The sequence below is a fragment of the Lutjanus erythropterus genome, chromosome 14 (assembly GCF_056507025.1).
Source record: "Lutjanus erythropterus isolate fLutEry1 chromosome 14, fLutEry1.hap2, whole genome shotgun sequence".
NCBI classification, from domain to species: Eukaryota; Metazoa; Chordata; class Actinopteri; order Lutjaniformes; family Lutjanidae; genus Lutjanus; species Lutjanus erythropterus.
The window spans coordinates 7,699,937-7,717,385 of record NC_139330.1 but is presented as its reverse complement, the minus strand read 5'-3'; the positions used below and the strand labels follow the sequence as shown (position 1 = coordinate 7,717,385).

Sequence of the window (17,449 nt, the reverse complement as noted above, 5' to 3'; positions counted from 1 at the left end):
ATAGCACGCTGCTCAGCATCAAGAGAGGTAGTTCTAACAAAAACTGAAATGTTGGACTGACTTTATTTCAGTTATGTAGACAATTAAAATTCCAGGTAAATTGTGTAGTGCATTGGCAAGCTTGCCAAATCAGCTTTGATTTAAAATATAATGACTATTTTTGGGTAAAATACAGATTATGAGTAATAGAGGAAATATGCCCAGGTACATTACTGCATCTACTTAAAAAAAAAAGAAACTCCCTTAGTATAATGAACGGTGCCTTAAACACGGCAAGCTAGTACAAAAAGAACAAATATACAGTATATGATGGAAGATAAACATGTGGCGTACAGTATGTTACAACGTAAAAACCAGCAACAAAATTTCCAATAAATTAGAGCCACAGGAGCACTAATGTCTTATAGGGATTTATCATCAATAAAGCGAGGGCAGTGCATCAGCCCCGGGGCCTGACCCTGAGCTACACAGACGTGATCTATGAAGGACATAATAACACAAACACAAAGCAACAGCACTGACAAAAATCCATCCCTCCCAACCCACCCATTCATTTTGCTTTTGTTTAGCTACGTTTTCATGCACTCAAACACATTCAAACATCGTCAGTCAAAGCTCATACTGACACTATTTAAAGAAGCGTCTATGAATGTTGTCTGCCATATATTGTTATTCATAATATAGCTGTTAAATATTGGCTTGTCATTCTCTCATTCGTCTGATAATTTGGCCACTGAACAAACACAGGCCTCAGCTACTCAGACTAATGAATTTCTGATCAGTAAACTCAGTGCCCGTTACACACCTTCCTTCTCCCTCTTCACTGGGGCTGGGTATCGAACTTTGATACTCGTATGGGACCGACCAAGTTGCTTGCATGTAGCATGCATCAGTGCGGGAAGAGGGGTGCTGCAGCCCCCTCTTGGCCCACTGGCCAGAATGAACCTTAGTGGAAATATCCTCTTACTTTTTAAAATAATATCTGATAAAAATAATTCAAACAGTTTCTGTTCAAGTGCTTGTGGATGCATCATTCTGTTGGGGTTTCCTACTTCAGTATCCTGACATGATTGCCTGCCTTCAAAGTCCCCCAAGCTGATTTTAACCTGTCCTGCCAACATGACGTGATCGAGATTAATCAGTTTATATTTTACAGTGGTGTTCCCAGGAACAAAACAGTGTTTTTTATTTATTTATGGATCATTACCAGGATCATGCTTAACATGAAAATTAAAGAGGCAACAATTTTAGTCCTTGATTGTAATTATTTTTGCAGCACTCAAATCTATCCGCAATAAACTAAATTACGGAAAAAACAATATGCAATATAAAAGAAGACCATGTTTATATTTTATCTTCTTGTAACTGCAGATGGATATTGTGTGTTTCATTGTGATGAGAAATAAAAATTGCGCACTATTACGCACGGAAAACATGGGAAACACGGTGACCATGGGATCTTCAACATGTCCAGAAAAAAATATTCAGCTAAAAAGAGTCATCATCTGACTCCTGACAGGACAGCTGAGCTGCTGTTTTAATCACCAAACCTCCACACGTATCAGATGATATGTTTCACTGGGGAAACCTCTACAGTATCCCCAAACTGTGCTCTCATGGGCTTCTTGTACTAACCCACCATTGATTTGCGGAGGTAAAGATGAAAAACAAACATGTTGCACAGAGAAAATCTGTCTTGAGAGAACAGATAGGATGAGCGTCTACAGTATGTGAAACCTGATGCGTCATTAACATCCTGACATGTTGAAGAAAACATCCAAACATGTTAAATCAGTATATGATTATGATTTTTTCTCAGCAGATGAGATTGTTGCAGGTTTAAATATTCTTGATGATCTGGACCATATTGTTTATCCTGCTTTAATATTTACACACGTTTCACACTTAACTATAAGGGATGCTGCATGTTTTAGTCTAACTTTAATACGTGCACAGGGAAACTGGCATGTATGCTGTTGCATAGTCCCCCCCCTCCCCCAGTTGAAAATACATTCCTGCACGCATGGCAGCATGCTTGTACCAACATCTAATAACCCTGGTGATTTTCTTTCTAACATTACACGTCATAGAGGCATGCAGGAAATACACTACATTACACCCAGAGACAGGGATTATTGTCTTGTTTTTTCACCACCAGGTCTTTGAACAGCTTAATGTGTTATGTAATAAATTTTTGTTGGATTTTGTATTGAAAAAGTATCATTCAGGAACAAATATCGAGGCCAAGATGTCGGTACCAGTACCGGTATCAAAAATCTTTGAATGATACCCAGCCCTACTCTTCACCTTTCTGTCTCTAGTCCTCCTCCTTCATGAACCTGCTCTCAGAAGTTATAAGGTGAAACCAGGACGTGAACCCTGGCCACGTGCTTGGCCTGAAAGGTGCGGTCGCTGTACTCGGACATGTCCACGTCCACGCTGATCTCCTGTGGCCCACGCAGCTGCTGGACCAGTATCAGCTCACCGGTCTGTCTGTCTGAACGCTGCATGACGAAGATGCCTCGAGAGTTTCCGCCCACGATGCCGAAGCGAAGGCTGTCCGGCCCGGTGCGTCCCGGGGCGGCGGCGGTCGCCATGCGGAAAAGCGTGGCAGGAGTCTGCGGGTTGGAGGGCAGAGACAGGTAGTGGAAGGACACGGTCTTGGGAGCCAGGTGGCAGGAGCGGCTGTCCATGGGGCAGGGGTTTCTCTCACACTGACTGCAGGGCAGAAATACAGAAAATATTACGCAAGGGGCATTAACAGCTGTCAGGTACTAGTTAAATTCAAGCACTTTTCAAGGATGTAGAGCAGCCACACAAACACTGCATGTAGCCATTTTGTCACAGATTACGTCGAAATGATTATGTCATCAATCTATCCCTGTGGGAAAGTGTTAATAACAGGTCCTACGTGACTTAAAAGAACTGACACACATACATACAGCACATACTGTACATATGAGGTCAAATGCCCTGAAGTCCTGGATCATAACAAGCTGCTTTCTCTACTCTTTTCTACCCTCTCTTCCTCCCTGCATGCACGTAAGCATGGCACATACACATTTAGGTTTAAATAAATAATAGAAATTATATATGGATTTCTAGATTATATTCCTGTGATTTGCATGCAAAGTCTCCCCAACTAGCAGACAAAAAAATTCAACTGGTGGCAACACTTCAAAAGTAGCCCAATTCCGCTGGAGAACCGCAGACCTGGCAACGTAAGGAGAACTATTTTCCCAAATATATAATATTTTGTTTTATTTTCTAAGATCTCCCTGACGCTGTCTCGCCATCATCTGCAATTTGTTCTAATTTCTTGCAGCTGTGAGTAGCTATTTTCGTTAAGCAGTGTATGGTGGGACATACCAATAATGAATGTGCACATTCTTAATTCAATCACTCACTTCTGCGCTGCGAATGAGCTACAAACCCAAAGCCTGCTCAGCATTAGTATGTTGTATGAAATGAGGACACGGCTACTGTCTTACTCGATTCTCTGCTCTCTCCCTTGTTACAAGTGTTTTCCCAAACATTTATCCATCCCCTTCTCTGGCAGTGGAGCAGTGTTTCACCACAGTGATGGTTCAGTAGAGGCAGACAGAGCTTTGTTTCATGCTCTGAAATGAGGCAGCCTACTGATGACTGGCAAATAGGGACATGGAGGTTGTAATGTCTCCAAACATTTGGCCGGGACGCAGACGTTCTACATGGTTTTAAAGGAAAAAAGAACAAACAAGCGTCATCTAGTGAAGTTCTGCTGAGCATGCAGGTTCTTTGTCAGGCAGGATTTGCTTCACTGTGACACAGCCATAACCGCAGCTTTCATGTATTATTGTCATCACTTCTGTTAGTTATGATATCTTTGTACTATGTACTATTTAAAGTGAAATCTGGCTTCACACGGCATCACTACAACCAAGTCTGATGGTCTCAACCAGTCAAATGTTTTAAAGTTTTAAACAAAGTTCAAGTTTAACATTGTCTAAACCACTTTATGGTGCACCCAAAATGTTTATAATAATCTCTCATTGTACAGGACTACAACAAGTACAGCAGGTCACAGCTGAACCAGGAGGTCGGTTGGTAAACTGTGATGGATATTCACAACAGTTTTATAGATGGGTTCGTCTGCAGACTTCAATTTCTCTTCCAAAGACATTTGGTTAACTTGGCCATTCTTGATATAGCTGCATTGCCAGATCTTAGCTGTTGCCATGGCGAGCTTAATGTTGTTTGCAATGATAGCAATGATGGCCAAAACTACCAAATTATGTTCCAGTTTAGTTAGAAATAGTTTAGCTGAAAACTCTCGAGGCTTTAACACCTTGTTCAAATACAACTCTTCAGTGGCTGCAGATACATGCACACGCAACAAAAAATAGAAACGCAACACTTTTGTTTTTGCTCACATTTTTTATGAGTTAAAGTAAAGGATGTCAGACTTCTTTTATGCACACAAAAGTTTTGTTTCTCTCAAACTTTGTTCATAAGTTTGTTAAAATACGTGCCGGTGAACACTTCTCCTTTGCCAAAGTAATGCCTTGTCCACCCGACAGGCAGATAAGCTGATTAAACAGGATTATTGCACAGGTGTGCCTTGGACTGGTCACAATAAAAGGACTACCTCTGATTGGCTTACCCTGATATTCTAACCCTAACTCGAACCAATCACTCGTCATGCCTAAACCTAACCAACCCAACCAATGAAGGAAATGCGTACTAGCCAATCAGAGGCAGAGTAGGGGTGGTCATGACTTCGCCTTCCTGTAGCCCTGTGAAATAGCCATTCAAAATCAAAATCAAAATCAAACTGCACACTTTTGTAACTTTTGTGTGCAAATCAGAGCAAACTCAAAAGTGTTGCATTTTTGCTGAGTATAGTTTGACCTCTTACTGTGCATTCTGGGTCACTGGCATGGATTATTGGCACACCTGAACGCAGAAATCATCAAATTAATTTGTGCTCTTCTTGCTATTACAAGCCGTAATGTCCGCCAGGAGCCCATTAGTGTCTCACAGTTGGGTCTGATTTAGTGCGCAGATGAAAGTTGATGACAATTTCCTGCTAAAACGTGGAAGATATGATCCTTTTCGTTTTCTGTTTTTCTACAGCTTTTCGTGACAAAGATGGCCACATTGGGGTGTATCCACTTACAAGGGAGATGTCTTGACGTAGCTGATGTTGCCATGGGAACGGGGACACTCTGGGTTGACACACTGAAAGCCTCCCCCTGTGTTGATACAAGTTGTCCCGCGGCTACAGTTGTGCTGCTGGCTCAAACACTCGTCCACATCTGGAAGACAAAACAGCGGAGGTATGTAAGAATGAGAAGAGGGAAGAGAGACTTGCCAGACTGACTCCCTGCTTCCTGGTTACCACAGGCTGAGCAGGGGGTGCTGTGCTGTGATTGTTTATTTGGTTTTTTAGTTTAGTCTCCCACAAATGCCTCATGTCCTAAAAGATCCCTTCTGCTGGGAAAGGATGAGGTCATTCATTCCACTGGCAAGCACCGTAAGCTTCAGGGGTGCAAATGAAAGTGGGCTGACAGACACCTCTGCAGAAACTAAAAGCTACGCCGCTAAAGGCTCCTCGTCTTTCTAAATCGCAGGTATTCCTCTCTGCGGCTACATACCCGGCAAGATCTGCAGCCAGGGCCCCGTGAATGAGCCTTTGTCCTCCGCTCCCTCTTGTCACTCACCCTCGCAGCTCCGCCCATCTGGGAGCAACTTGTAGCCGCTGGGGCAAGAGCAGTGGTACGAGCCCGGGACGTTCACACACTCGTGGACACACAGCTTCCCTCCTTGGTCCAGCCGGTACACTTCACACTCGTTCACATCTGGCAAGAAACAGAAAAGGAAATGCATGTACATGTCTGCCTTAAACATGCATCACATGACTGGACCAAGGCATCGTGCATATAAAAGTAACTAAGAGGGAGAAGATGTTTGGAATATAGGTAATGATTTACCTCATACACACTGTGAGGAACCATATCATGCATATCATATCATATCATATCATATCATATCAGGCTAGCTTGGCTGATTTATGGCCATACTTTGAAGCTCCATTAAAAGTGACTGTAATGGTTGTTGTTTATATTACTATTTAAGCATAATGCTGCAGACAAATAGTTACAAAATACCATGATTTTTAATCCTATTTTGAAAAAAACAAAACAAAACTGGACGGTAACAAAGTAAACAAAGCAGAGCTGACGTGGATTGAAAATGAAAAGAGGAACCGAATGAAAACTCAACAGTCTGTCGTCTCTTTCTCTCAGGTGGTCATCGGCGTTTAGGTCCCTTAGTCTTGCCCTTTGAACATCTTGGAAATTAACTCGTTTGGAGGAACTGCATGAAAACTAACATTTCAAAATGTTACTCAACAAACTACATCTTAAAAGCAACTGAACTGTGACCTAAATGGATGCTAATCAGCTTGTGACCTCTCGAGAGGATTATTTTGTTTGTCACAGACTGGCTCCACAGTTACATTTGTAATCATATGAATCACTAGAGGAGAACAAAATTCAGGTATGCAGGGATTTTTTCAGCAGTGAAAACTATAACATCTGCTATTTGCCCTGGTGAGATGTCTTTCAGTGAGGAACTGTGGCCATATTACGAAAACTTCCTATCTTAAATCTTAATTTAAGATAAGAAGAGTCTCAGATAGGATTTTTCTCAATTTGGTATTATAAAAGCAAATTCTAACCAACTTACTATCTTATCTTACTTCATCCTATCTTACGTCAGGTTAGGAAATCTTAAGTACTCAATCCAACATCTAGCAGCTTTAATGTTTGTTACCTCATAACGGACACTGCTTTTCTCGTCTCATCAAGCTAAACAACTTTGTAACTGTTGGTTTTTCTCATTGAAACATACAGAAATCTGCACTGAAGCATATAAAAAATTGAGCGGTTGGGCAGCTAATTTTAGGACAAATGAGTTAGAGGTTTATGCAACATCTGTAGAAAAATCCAAAGATGTTATTTTTGGAAAATTTACAATAAAACATAAAAGGAGAGAGTGGGAGAGATAAAAGAAAGAGTGGGCTAAGTTAGCAGACACAATCTCTGCTGTATCCGGCACCCACACAGATTAAACACAACCTGGTGGAAAAGCAAAAGTTAGGACAGCGGTTAAACAACGGTTATCTTAAGATCTTAAGAGTTTATAAAAGATTTGGGGAAGTTATGATGCTTGTGTGATAAACTTTTTCCCCATCTGAAGAACTTTTTGTATTGTTATCTTAAATTTCTGGGCCCAATATACAGTCAGTCCAAAACTGAGGTCTGAATAACAGCAGAATAACACAGTAAACAAAAAACACAAACACAGTAAAAACACAATTGTACATTGTGTTTGTATCTTAGAGGAAAGTCAAAACATTAGAAAATCGGTGAGTGAGGCAAGTTCTCCTAAATCACTCATACAGACCACTTAAGAACAAATCTGTTTGTACGAGTCGTTCTTGCACGAGGCCCATTGACTTAGAACAGATCATTTGTAATGTTTTTTCCTCCTCAATTTGATCCTAACCCTAATTACCATGGTTACAAAACAGTTAAAACAGGCTCCGCAAATTAGGAAGTTTCTGTAATACAGGCCCTGCTCTGCGGCTGACCTGTAGCTGCTTCCCTGCGAAGAGAAACGGCAAAAAGGAGAATTTCCCCACAGGGGTCAATTAAGTAACACATAATTACAGCTCACCCTGACAGATGCTGTTGTCAGAGGTGCCACTCATGTGAAAGCCCGCATCACAGCTGCAGTGTTGAGCTCGGTTCACTTGGGCACAGCGAGGTCTCCGGCTGAACGCCGGATCGTTCATAACACTCCACTCCGGTGGTGCTGCGTTAGGGGAGAAAGTACGAAAGTTGCAGGCCTGTGATGAACGCACTGTAAACGTGTGCAGTGGTAGATCTCAAAAACATAGCGTCTGTCATTTATTTAGTGGTGCTGACCTGTCTGGGTTTGGTGCTGACAGTGAGAGCCACTCCAGCTCTGAGGACAGGTACATTTGTACTGGTTAACTCCTTCCACACAGGTACCTCCATTCTGGCAGGGATTACTGGCACATTCACTGATATCTGTGGGTGCAGGAGACAATGATCACCATGAAGTTGTTAAAAAAACTCTCCAGTCATTTCCAAACCAAACCCATCATCATACTCATGCACACAGATCAAAGGCAGCATGGAAACTTTGTCCAGTCACATTAGAGCTACGTCCTTGAAAGTTACACTTTTCTTAAATGAAAATTAATCTATTGTCAGTTTGATGCCATCTTTGACCTTCTTTCCTCATATAATCTTTGCTTTAGGCTGAGGGTTGTTGTCAATATGCACCCATGTAAAGCGGTGAAAAAAACCTTGACAAAAATAAAGATGACTAGGTGTTCGATTCAGGTTTTAGAATAAAACACACTGAACAATTCAACAGACTTTGCAACAGACTCTAAAGAAGGTCTTTGGCTTTTGGAAGAGTATTAAAAAGAGGTAAACTACCGCAGAATTTGCTGGAGGAGCGTGACACATACAGAAAAAAAAAATGAAAGAGCCTCTGTAATCCCCTCTAACCTCCGTCCACAGAGCGGAAATGAGCGTCCACCCAGTTTGATAACTGATACTTAAGAAGGAGAAACCGGTTCTGTCATTATGGGCACAGTCTGTCAACTGTGAGTCACTGATGCCCTCTTATTTGTTCCATTTGGGGAAAAGTGGTAGTTATCTTGATTAATTTTAATGGAGATTATTATTAAAGTGTAATTCAGTAAGATCCATCTGCATCTTCAAAGTTTAAAGTTTAATTTGTTGGTGTCCATATGGATGTGCACTATGTTTTCCTCATGTCTGTCAATGCAGCATTGTGAAACACATAAGAATAAAAGAGGAAAAAAAGGTTTAAAGGCTTTTCTTTTCAACAGAACAAACAGTTGTGAAGCATCTTACTGTCATCACCTTCTCAGTAAGTTTCCAAACAGCAGTTCTCAGGGTTACAGCAAATACTAAAGTGGCAGAAGACATATTCAGATCCTTTCCTTGAAGAAAAATACTAATATCGCACCATGAAAATACTATTATCAACAAAATGTACATAAAGTATCAAAAGTAAAAGTACTCATTCTACAGAAAAATGATCCCTGTCGGTGCTATTACTATTATATATGATGATTTGGGATTATTATTACTGCTGAATGAATGTGTATGTTGCATTTAAGTGCTGTAGATAAGCTAATTTCAACTACTTTATATACTGTTTGCCTCGCAACACCAGACTAATTTGCAATAGTATCAAACAGTATCTGCCAGAGCAAATTAAAACCTGACCTCAGTTGGCCCCAGGCTACGCTTAGGTAGTTTAAGATCCTCATGTTTGTGGCGTCACTGTCCTGTGAGAACCACATTTCTCTAAAAAACACACCTTTTCATCATGTCAGAAAAACAGCCCTGTTTTCAGTTTAATGATGATGCATTTTTCAGGTATTTCCAGCATATCCTGTGTCTTCCCAGAATTGATAACAACTAGCAACTAGATAGCATTAAGGATCATGTGAGTACACAGCTCAAGTAAATATATTATATATCTCTAGCCTTTTTAGACATTTAATGCATAAATGTTATATATTAAAGCTTTCAGTACAGTACTTGATTAAATGTATTTAGTTACTTTCCACCACTGGGTGAAAAATGGTATTACCGTATAACTAAGAGTACAGAAATGTCAGTAATGGCCAATATTGCAATGCCAAAGGAGCTGCAGAAAATAATAGAGTACACACTAGTATGTATAAGGATCAGATCCATTCTTTCACCCACCAAAGTCATATTTGTGGATCTAGATCATCAAACAGTGACCAAGATGATGATAAACCCGAAATATACCATCATTCGATACAGACAAACTGTTGACAACAACAGAAGCTAATCGCTGATTGGCTGTAAAACGTGTTCTGCCCATCAAAGTTTGGACACAAGTGGACATCATACCTTATGATCTTTGTTTCTGAAGTCAGCTCTGAGGGCTGTGCAGATGTTTAAATCATGAAACAGCTTCTGCTTTTTGAGCTCTGGCGCTGAGGCCACAGTATACTGGATGACAACCAATCCCTTTAATGTTTATTTGGCTTCCCCAGGGGCCACCACAGGGCCATAACATGAAAAGGCCCACTTCACTTTGCTAGATATTTTTAAACTCTTCTTAACTTTAAAGTTTTCACACTCCGTCAATACTGCTTTTTAAGCATGACTAAATTTAGAGCTCTTACGCTGGGCTGAAAAACATGAACAGGGATAATACTGTGCAGAGTCGAGCCGTCTCATGTTGTTTTAGCCATGAATGTCAATAAACGTATGCACATGTTCAACTGACTGTGCCACTTGGAATTTTTTGGAAGAGAGCCACCAGTGCCGGCTTGAAGGGGCTATCAATAGCATGCTTAGCATACTTCTGTGCTATCAGACCATGGTGTGGGTATAATGTCTGGACCTAACCCCGTCCAGTGGGACCACTGTCAAAGAACCTGGGAAACATGAGTAAGAGAGGGAGGGTTTATCTTACAGTAGCTCAACCACTGCTGCTCATGAGGAGGAGAAACCTGGAGGGTAAGGCACCCCACAGTGGAATGCAGTACAGGTGTTTTTCTGTGTTCGGAGACATTTAATGCCATTTTAACGAGGGCTTCATTCAGTATGCTGAGGAGCTCCAGCCACTCTGAAGAATGGCTCTTTTCTTTGCCTGTTATCTGTGTACGTGTGAGGAGCTCAGTTCGGCCTCTGCTGTCTCTTTCAGCCTGGCATTCAGACTCTGCTCAGCCAAGGTCGCTCTTAAATGGGTGTGGGGATTTTTGCTACATAGTGAATAATGCTCAGACATAGCAGCCCTGGTCCAAAAACATACCACCAAATCATATACAGGTGGTAGTGGATGTTTGCTTGCCTGCGGAGAAAGTCACTGGGGTGAAAAACTCCTCGTCCTGTGAAGAAAATGCAGCTGTAATGGGACTGCATTACAGCTGCAAATGAATTGCAAACTATGTTGATAATCAATTAAACATTTTGAGTCACTTTTCAGATCATTTTTGTGAACATTTTCTGGTTTCTTTAGTCCTCTACAACAGTAAACTGAATACCTTTGGGTTATGGACAAAACAAGATATTTGAGGGGGTCATCTTGGGCTTTGGGATATACCAAGCAACATTTTTAAAGGGACATTTCCCCCTTTTTTTTCTCTTACCTGTAGAGCTATTTATCCATCTAGATTTTTTTGGTGTAAGTTGTAGAGTTTCTGAGATATTGGCTATAGAGATGTCGGCCTCCTCTCAAATATAATGGGACTGCATGGCACACAACTTGTGGTGCTCAAAGTACCAAAAAATCACCATTTTATTGGAGAGAAGACAGATATCTGTACGACTGATATCTCCAAAACGCTGCATCTCACACCAGAACAATTTAAATGGATAAACAGTAGTACAGGCCAGGGGGAACATAGGTATTTTTGATTTTGGCACAAACTGTCCCCTTAATGTTTATTTATATCACCTGATAAATAATGTTATTATTAACGTTTGTTTATTCCTGTAACTGTCTCCGGGCCTTCTGTCACTGTGCAAAATGACAAAGCGGGCAAAGCAAGTTGAGTATCCCTGTTGTAGCTGAAGTGAGACTGAGTTCCTCACCTGAATAAAATATGAAACTGGTCTCAAACATGGTCAAAGATCTGGAGTGGTTCTGTCTTACTCAACAAACAAGAAACTCCCAGTGAGGCTCACCTTTACAGGTGGCACTGATGCCAGTCCAGGTGCCGTTGTCCCGGCAGACTCGGGTGGCAGAACCGACGAGATGGTAGCCCTGGGAACAGGTGAAATGGACTTCGTGTCCGACAAAGTACTTTGAGCCAAACTTGGTTCCGTGAGCGGGGGCTTCCAGAGAGGGGCAGGTGGTGGGAGCTGTGGGAGAGAGAAAGAGAGCATGAGAGAAAGGCGGGTCACATGTGGAGTAAGCCTCCCGACATCCTCTGGCATTCTCTGCCTGGGGATATACACGTGTCACTGGGCAGTGCACAGCCTTCATGGGAAAGGACGGTTCATATGCCTCATTTACAGTCAGCCAGCGCAGGACCAGCCACTTTTATGCGTCACAGCTCCACGGGCAGCCAAATGTTATGTTTGCATGCTGTGGAAAGTTTAATGCTTGTATAATATATAACATAATTGCATTACATAACATTATGAATGGACTATATTTTGGGCTTTTATGAGAATTGTATGTTTCATCCATCTAGGAGGATTGTGAGAAAATGTTTCCTATTCTCTCAACCTCAAGCAAAACCCCTGTTAGTACATTTAAAGCTAGAATGAGGAGGATTTTAGGTTTTAGGCAGGTAAAGCATCCCAGCACAGCAAAATAATGAGAAAATAGGGCTCTGCAGGTACAGACACCAGCACACACTTCTAGTTGGTCATAAGTGATGATTTGAAGGGATTGTGTTTATATAAGATTATACATTGTTTTTTTTTTTAAAGGAAAATGTTGCATATTATGCTTTTAAGTTACCGTATTATACGTCAGTGTTGCACAGTCAGACCTCCATCATGTCCAGCTGAGGTCTGTAGAATAATGAAACACACTGCGACTTTTTCTGAACAATTTTTGCATTTAAGTCTGAGCTTGATTTTACAGATAGAGTTGTCACGATACCAGAATTTTAACTGACTTAGCAGGACAATAAAGACTGAACTGAGGTCTTGAATGAGCACTTAGATCATTTTTTTTATAGCTTCAGTACTCTCAATATTATAATTAACAGATATTGTATTGTTTTAAACGCATGGTATTGAAAACATATTCAAATATAAATACTTTTGACAAGACAGAGGTGTCTGTGTGTAATATGTTTTTTTCATGTATTGTATAGCATGTACTATAGAGTTGGCTACCTCTGCTTACTTTTACTTTAAAGTACTAACAGAAGATGTGGAATGCTATACAACATTATGTGGAAAATATTAGCAAACTATCATCTTTATTATTTAATAATTTGTTTGTTATAACTATGTCTGAATCAAAAATGGATTTGATTTTTATTTATATGTGAACTGTTGGATTTTCATCCTGATGTGAGCCTTTAAAGCAGGTGGACCTGTAATTTCACTTTAGTCTTTTCATTTTGCTGAGCTTTTATTGCTGTAAATGTAAAATATCTTTTTTTTCCTCTCTTGCCAAGCGCTCTCCACAGAGTTATGGACTGCACTGGTCCATCACTAACAAATTGGCCTCAGCGTCTGCTGCCAAACAACACAATTCCACAAATCCACTTCCCCTGTCAAGTACCCAGCTTTGTAACTGAGATGGCCACTGCACTGTTGGATGAATATATAATCCCATAATGGAAGAAGCCATGCCTGGCTCTCTTTTGTCACTGGCTGACAAAAAAAAATCTGTTTGAAGATCGACTTCAAACAACCAAATGTTCCTAAAATGTTGTAAATTTGATACTTTGGAGTCTTCTATTGCTTTTAACTGAACACTCATTCACTGAATTGCTGAACAGAACATCAGTTATATCATGCATGCAAGCATGGATTGCAAATTCTGTTAGATTTGTCTGTTAAAATACATATATGATCCAAAGTCATTTTAGTCAACTTAATCAACTGTATTTCAATTATTAAGTTGAAGACTTCTACCATAGCCACTTTTAAGACAACACAAAAATTGAAATTATAGTCAGTAAATATCTTCAAATATGTATATATTGTATTTATCCTCATACATAATAATATATAAGTTGTTTAAGTCTTTTCTGCCTAAGATATCTATTGCAAATGGCTAAATAAGCAGAGAATGGTAGAACAATGTAAAAATCATGCACTTATGAGAGTTTTAAACAAGCAGTAGTTTCAGTAGTTATTAATTTATTTACCTGAACCAGTAGATACACATTTATTTATTTATATCACAGTTGTCTTACCTATTTATATATCTTATCTTTTGTAAAACGGACAGTCTATCAGAATATAATCATTTCAGTTTTACAGTGTTAAAATTAATTTATACATACAGGCTGTATGTAACATTATTGTGATATTTTGTACATCCCTGCATGGCTCTGCTGAGAGTTTCTAATCAGCTGGAATAAGTGAAAACATCAGTGTGTTTGTGTGTTTGTGGTCTTTAATTTATATATTCTACTTCTATAGATGAATCTACTTTAAAGGAGAACTATGTATGCAATATATTTACTGTAATAAAACATAAAATGACAATAATATGTCGATAAATTAAGGAAACATGATTAGTCGAAATACTGGCTTCTCCAACAACGCTGCAGCTGCGGCGTCCTTCCTTGACATTTAGATTTCGCACCAGAATGTCGGACTGTTTGGTTGCCCCTTTCACGTTAATTAGAGTTAAAATTAATGCTGAATCTTTGCCAAATGAGTCAGTGTCTGTTTATGAGTCCTATGGAATCATTAATAATGTTTTGAGTTTGAGTTTCTGTTTTTTCAGAGCAGTGGGCTTTTGTTTTTCAGGATAACAGGTTTAACTTTACATCGACAGACAACTGACAGTGATAAACAGCTGATCAACTTACAGTGTAGGACTCATCATTACTTGTCAGTGTCAAAATATAGTGTTTTGCTCATCTTGTGCTCCTGTTCAGTGTCACTGCAGCCTGCCTGAGCTTCCTGGGGAGGAGGGGGTGGGGGAAACAACTCCCTTCCACCATAGATCATATATTAAATATTTTTGGATACTGGGGACTTTCATATTTCTCCTTTTATTTATGTATAATGATGGTGCATAACTTATTATTTATGACACATTAAAAAGTTTTATTAAATAATTATTAACTTCTGTATTCAAGACAAAGTTAACGAAAATGAAGATGATTGAGAACAAAAGAAGAAATTTTACTGAAGACATTTTGATGTCTTACTGGGACATTTTAATAGACGGGAGCCATTGTGAATGTTATTAATACCACATGTGCTTTTCCTATTATCACAAGTCAAAAATGTCTGCTGAGAAAAAAAAAAGACTTTAAAAAGGACAGTGATGAGGATCATGATGGCTAGACTGGTGTTAGTGTTGCTGTTGTTATCTGTCTGTCACTCACCAGCTGACTGGTCTGCTTGAGGCAACTTGGAGACGGAGTTCTGAAGCGATGCCAGCTTTGACTTCATGATCCTGAGGCCCTCTGTAAACCGCATCTCCTGGCCTTTCAGAAACTTCTCCATCTGACGGAGCACCCCAACCACCTGGTGCTTATCCATGCACGTCTGTGAACAAAGCACGAGCACTATGAGCAGAATTAGGAGTTAAAAAAAGAGTCTTGGCAAAACATCTCAAAACGCAATGACTTTCCAACCAGAAAAAAAAAAACAAGCATGCAGGAATAAAGGTTGCTTCAGTTTAACGGGCATAAAATATAAAACATGAGCGGTGAAAAAACATTAACGTGCAGCTGTGGAGGATGATGTCATTGAAACTAAATCCATCTTATTGGTGGGCACATGGTCGTTATGGTTACAAACTGTTTTCACTGACATTAAAATGCATTATATAACACTGACAAGATGTATTAGTGACATGTTTTTACCATTCTTGCATTATACAGTAACCCACTTTTGATTTCTTTTACTTTAACTATTTTTTCTTTCTACTTTTCCCCATTTGACCTCACTGCACTAACTCATGTGAGATATCCTCAGCCTACCATCTCTCTTCTTGTCTCCTTCACCCCTTTTGTCCTACTACCACAACTCCAGTGGCAGACACAGCTGGACAAAAGCTGTCTGGCAGATGTCAGTGGGACCTAAGTCCAAAATGCTGTTCCTCTGTATATTTTGCATGGCGGTAGGAAGGCACATGCTCATTGGATAATCCTGAATGGGCAGGCTCAAAATAGCATGGGTGCCACTTGCAGTTACTTGAGGGAGAAAGCTTGTCAAGCCATTACAAAGTTCCTCAGGGAAAAGTGCCTCTAATCCTTTCAGGAGGGTTTATTAATCACATGCTCATTGGAACAATTTCTCTGTGCAGCATACCTTAAATTCCTGCACTGGAGGGCTTTGTGCAAAAACAACTAGCTTCAATACATTTAAATTCATTGTGCACATAGTTTGGACCTGTGCAGTAGTTAGACAGTGCTCTGCCTTTTACCTGCCCCAGGCAAGGGGGAAATGCCACCAGCTGACAAGACATGAGAGCACTCATATCCGGATGCTGCAATGACTTTTTTTGGGGAAAAAGTATGAAGAAACTTCTCCACTGAAGTGTGATCATAAACCTTGTAAAACTTTAAAATGACACATAAACCAACAGACAATAATAATGGATGTGAGCTGGATTAAGTGCTAAACAGAACAAAAAACTATTCAATCATTTGTTTGGGGTGACTTGTTATGGATGCATTGATTAAAATATAAAATGAAGTACTTTTCAAATATTTCCAAAGTGCAACTTGGTCAGATTTTGAGATTTCCTATTGCACACTTTATTGAGCCTCTTGGACAAGTAAGTTGTTGTTGCACAAACTATAATGTAAAGTTAATTTCTCTTACCTGAACGGCAGCATGACTACTGTAGATAGCAGCTGTCAAACACAGCAAAAGCAAACACCTGCGTCGAAAAGACAGTGCCATCTCTGAGAGTCCAGCAGTGATCAAGTAACACTGTTCCCTGCTGGTGTTCTCCAAGATTTTGAAGTTTTCTTTCTTTTTATGGTTCTTCGATAAAATCCAGAAACTAGCTGTCTATTTTGAAGGTCCGTCCTCCGGTGTTTAACGTTTGAAAGATGCTCATCAGGTGTCTGAGACCGAGATGCGCTCCCGTCTCTTTATGTGCGCTCTCGGAAAGTTTAGCCTCTGAGCTCTGCACGCCACCTAGGTTTCCTGCAGCAAGAATCCCTCCCACCGTGAAACTCCCAAACATAGTAAGTTTTTTTTTTTTTTTTCCCATTTTTGCATCTCCCTGTGCCTGACAAGGAAAGTTTCACACAATATAAAGTCAACTATATGTGACAAATTGCGCGGGTAGACCTACACTGTCATAATATAATCTTAATTGGGTTTGTGAGCACTGTCATAAGGGTAAAGAATAAATAAATAAATAAATAAATAAATAAATATTTCCCTTATCTTAAACTCAAATGAGCGGATCTCTAGAAGACCTCTCTTAGTGTATTATAATCAAGGCTGGATAGTAACTATACTAAATAAATAACTTTAATCAGCCCAGGTTATGCTTGAAAAAAATAGTTACATCTTCAGGATTACTTGATTACATTTTGATTACATCTTTAAAATATGGCAGTTCTTGAAAAGCGTGTCTGATTTGCATTGACAATGATTTTAAATGTTTCAAGACCAAAAAAAAGGAATATTTGTGCAACTCTTTTTTTCCGCGCTCAATTTCTCATACAAGGTACAAT

General features: G+C 39.9%; 1 protein-coding gene across 1 annotated transcript; it reads right to left on the bottom strand.

The window, feature by feature from the left end:
- Positions 1-1,958: 1,958 nt before the first annotated feature.
- fbln7 (fibulin 7) lies at positions 1,959-16,950 on the bottom strand. Its single transcript, XM_084736607.1, has 8 exons — positions 16,581-16,950; positions 15,134-15,296; positions 11,784-11,960; positions 7,974-8,099; positions 7,723-7,860; positions 5,703-5,840; positions 5,159-5,297; positions 1,959-2,718 (listed from the first exon to the last, which is right to left on the bottom strand). Exons 1-8 carry the CDS (start codon positions 16,659-16,661, stop codon positions 2,346-2,348), a joined length of 1,335 nt encoding a protein of 444 aa, XP_084592733.1. The 5' UTR covers positions 16,662-16,950; the 3' UTR covers positions 1,959-2,345.
- Between the last annotated feature and the right edge of the window lie 499 nt (positions 16,951-17,449).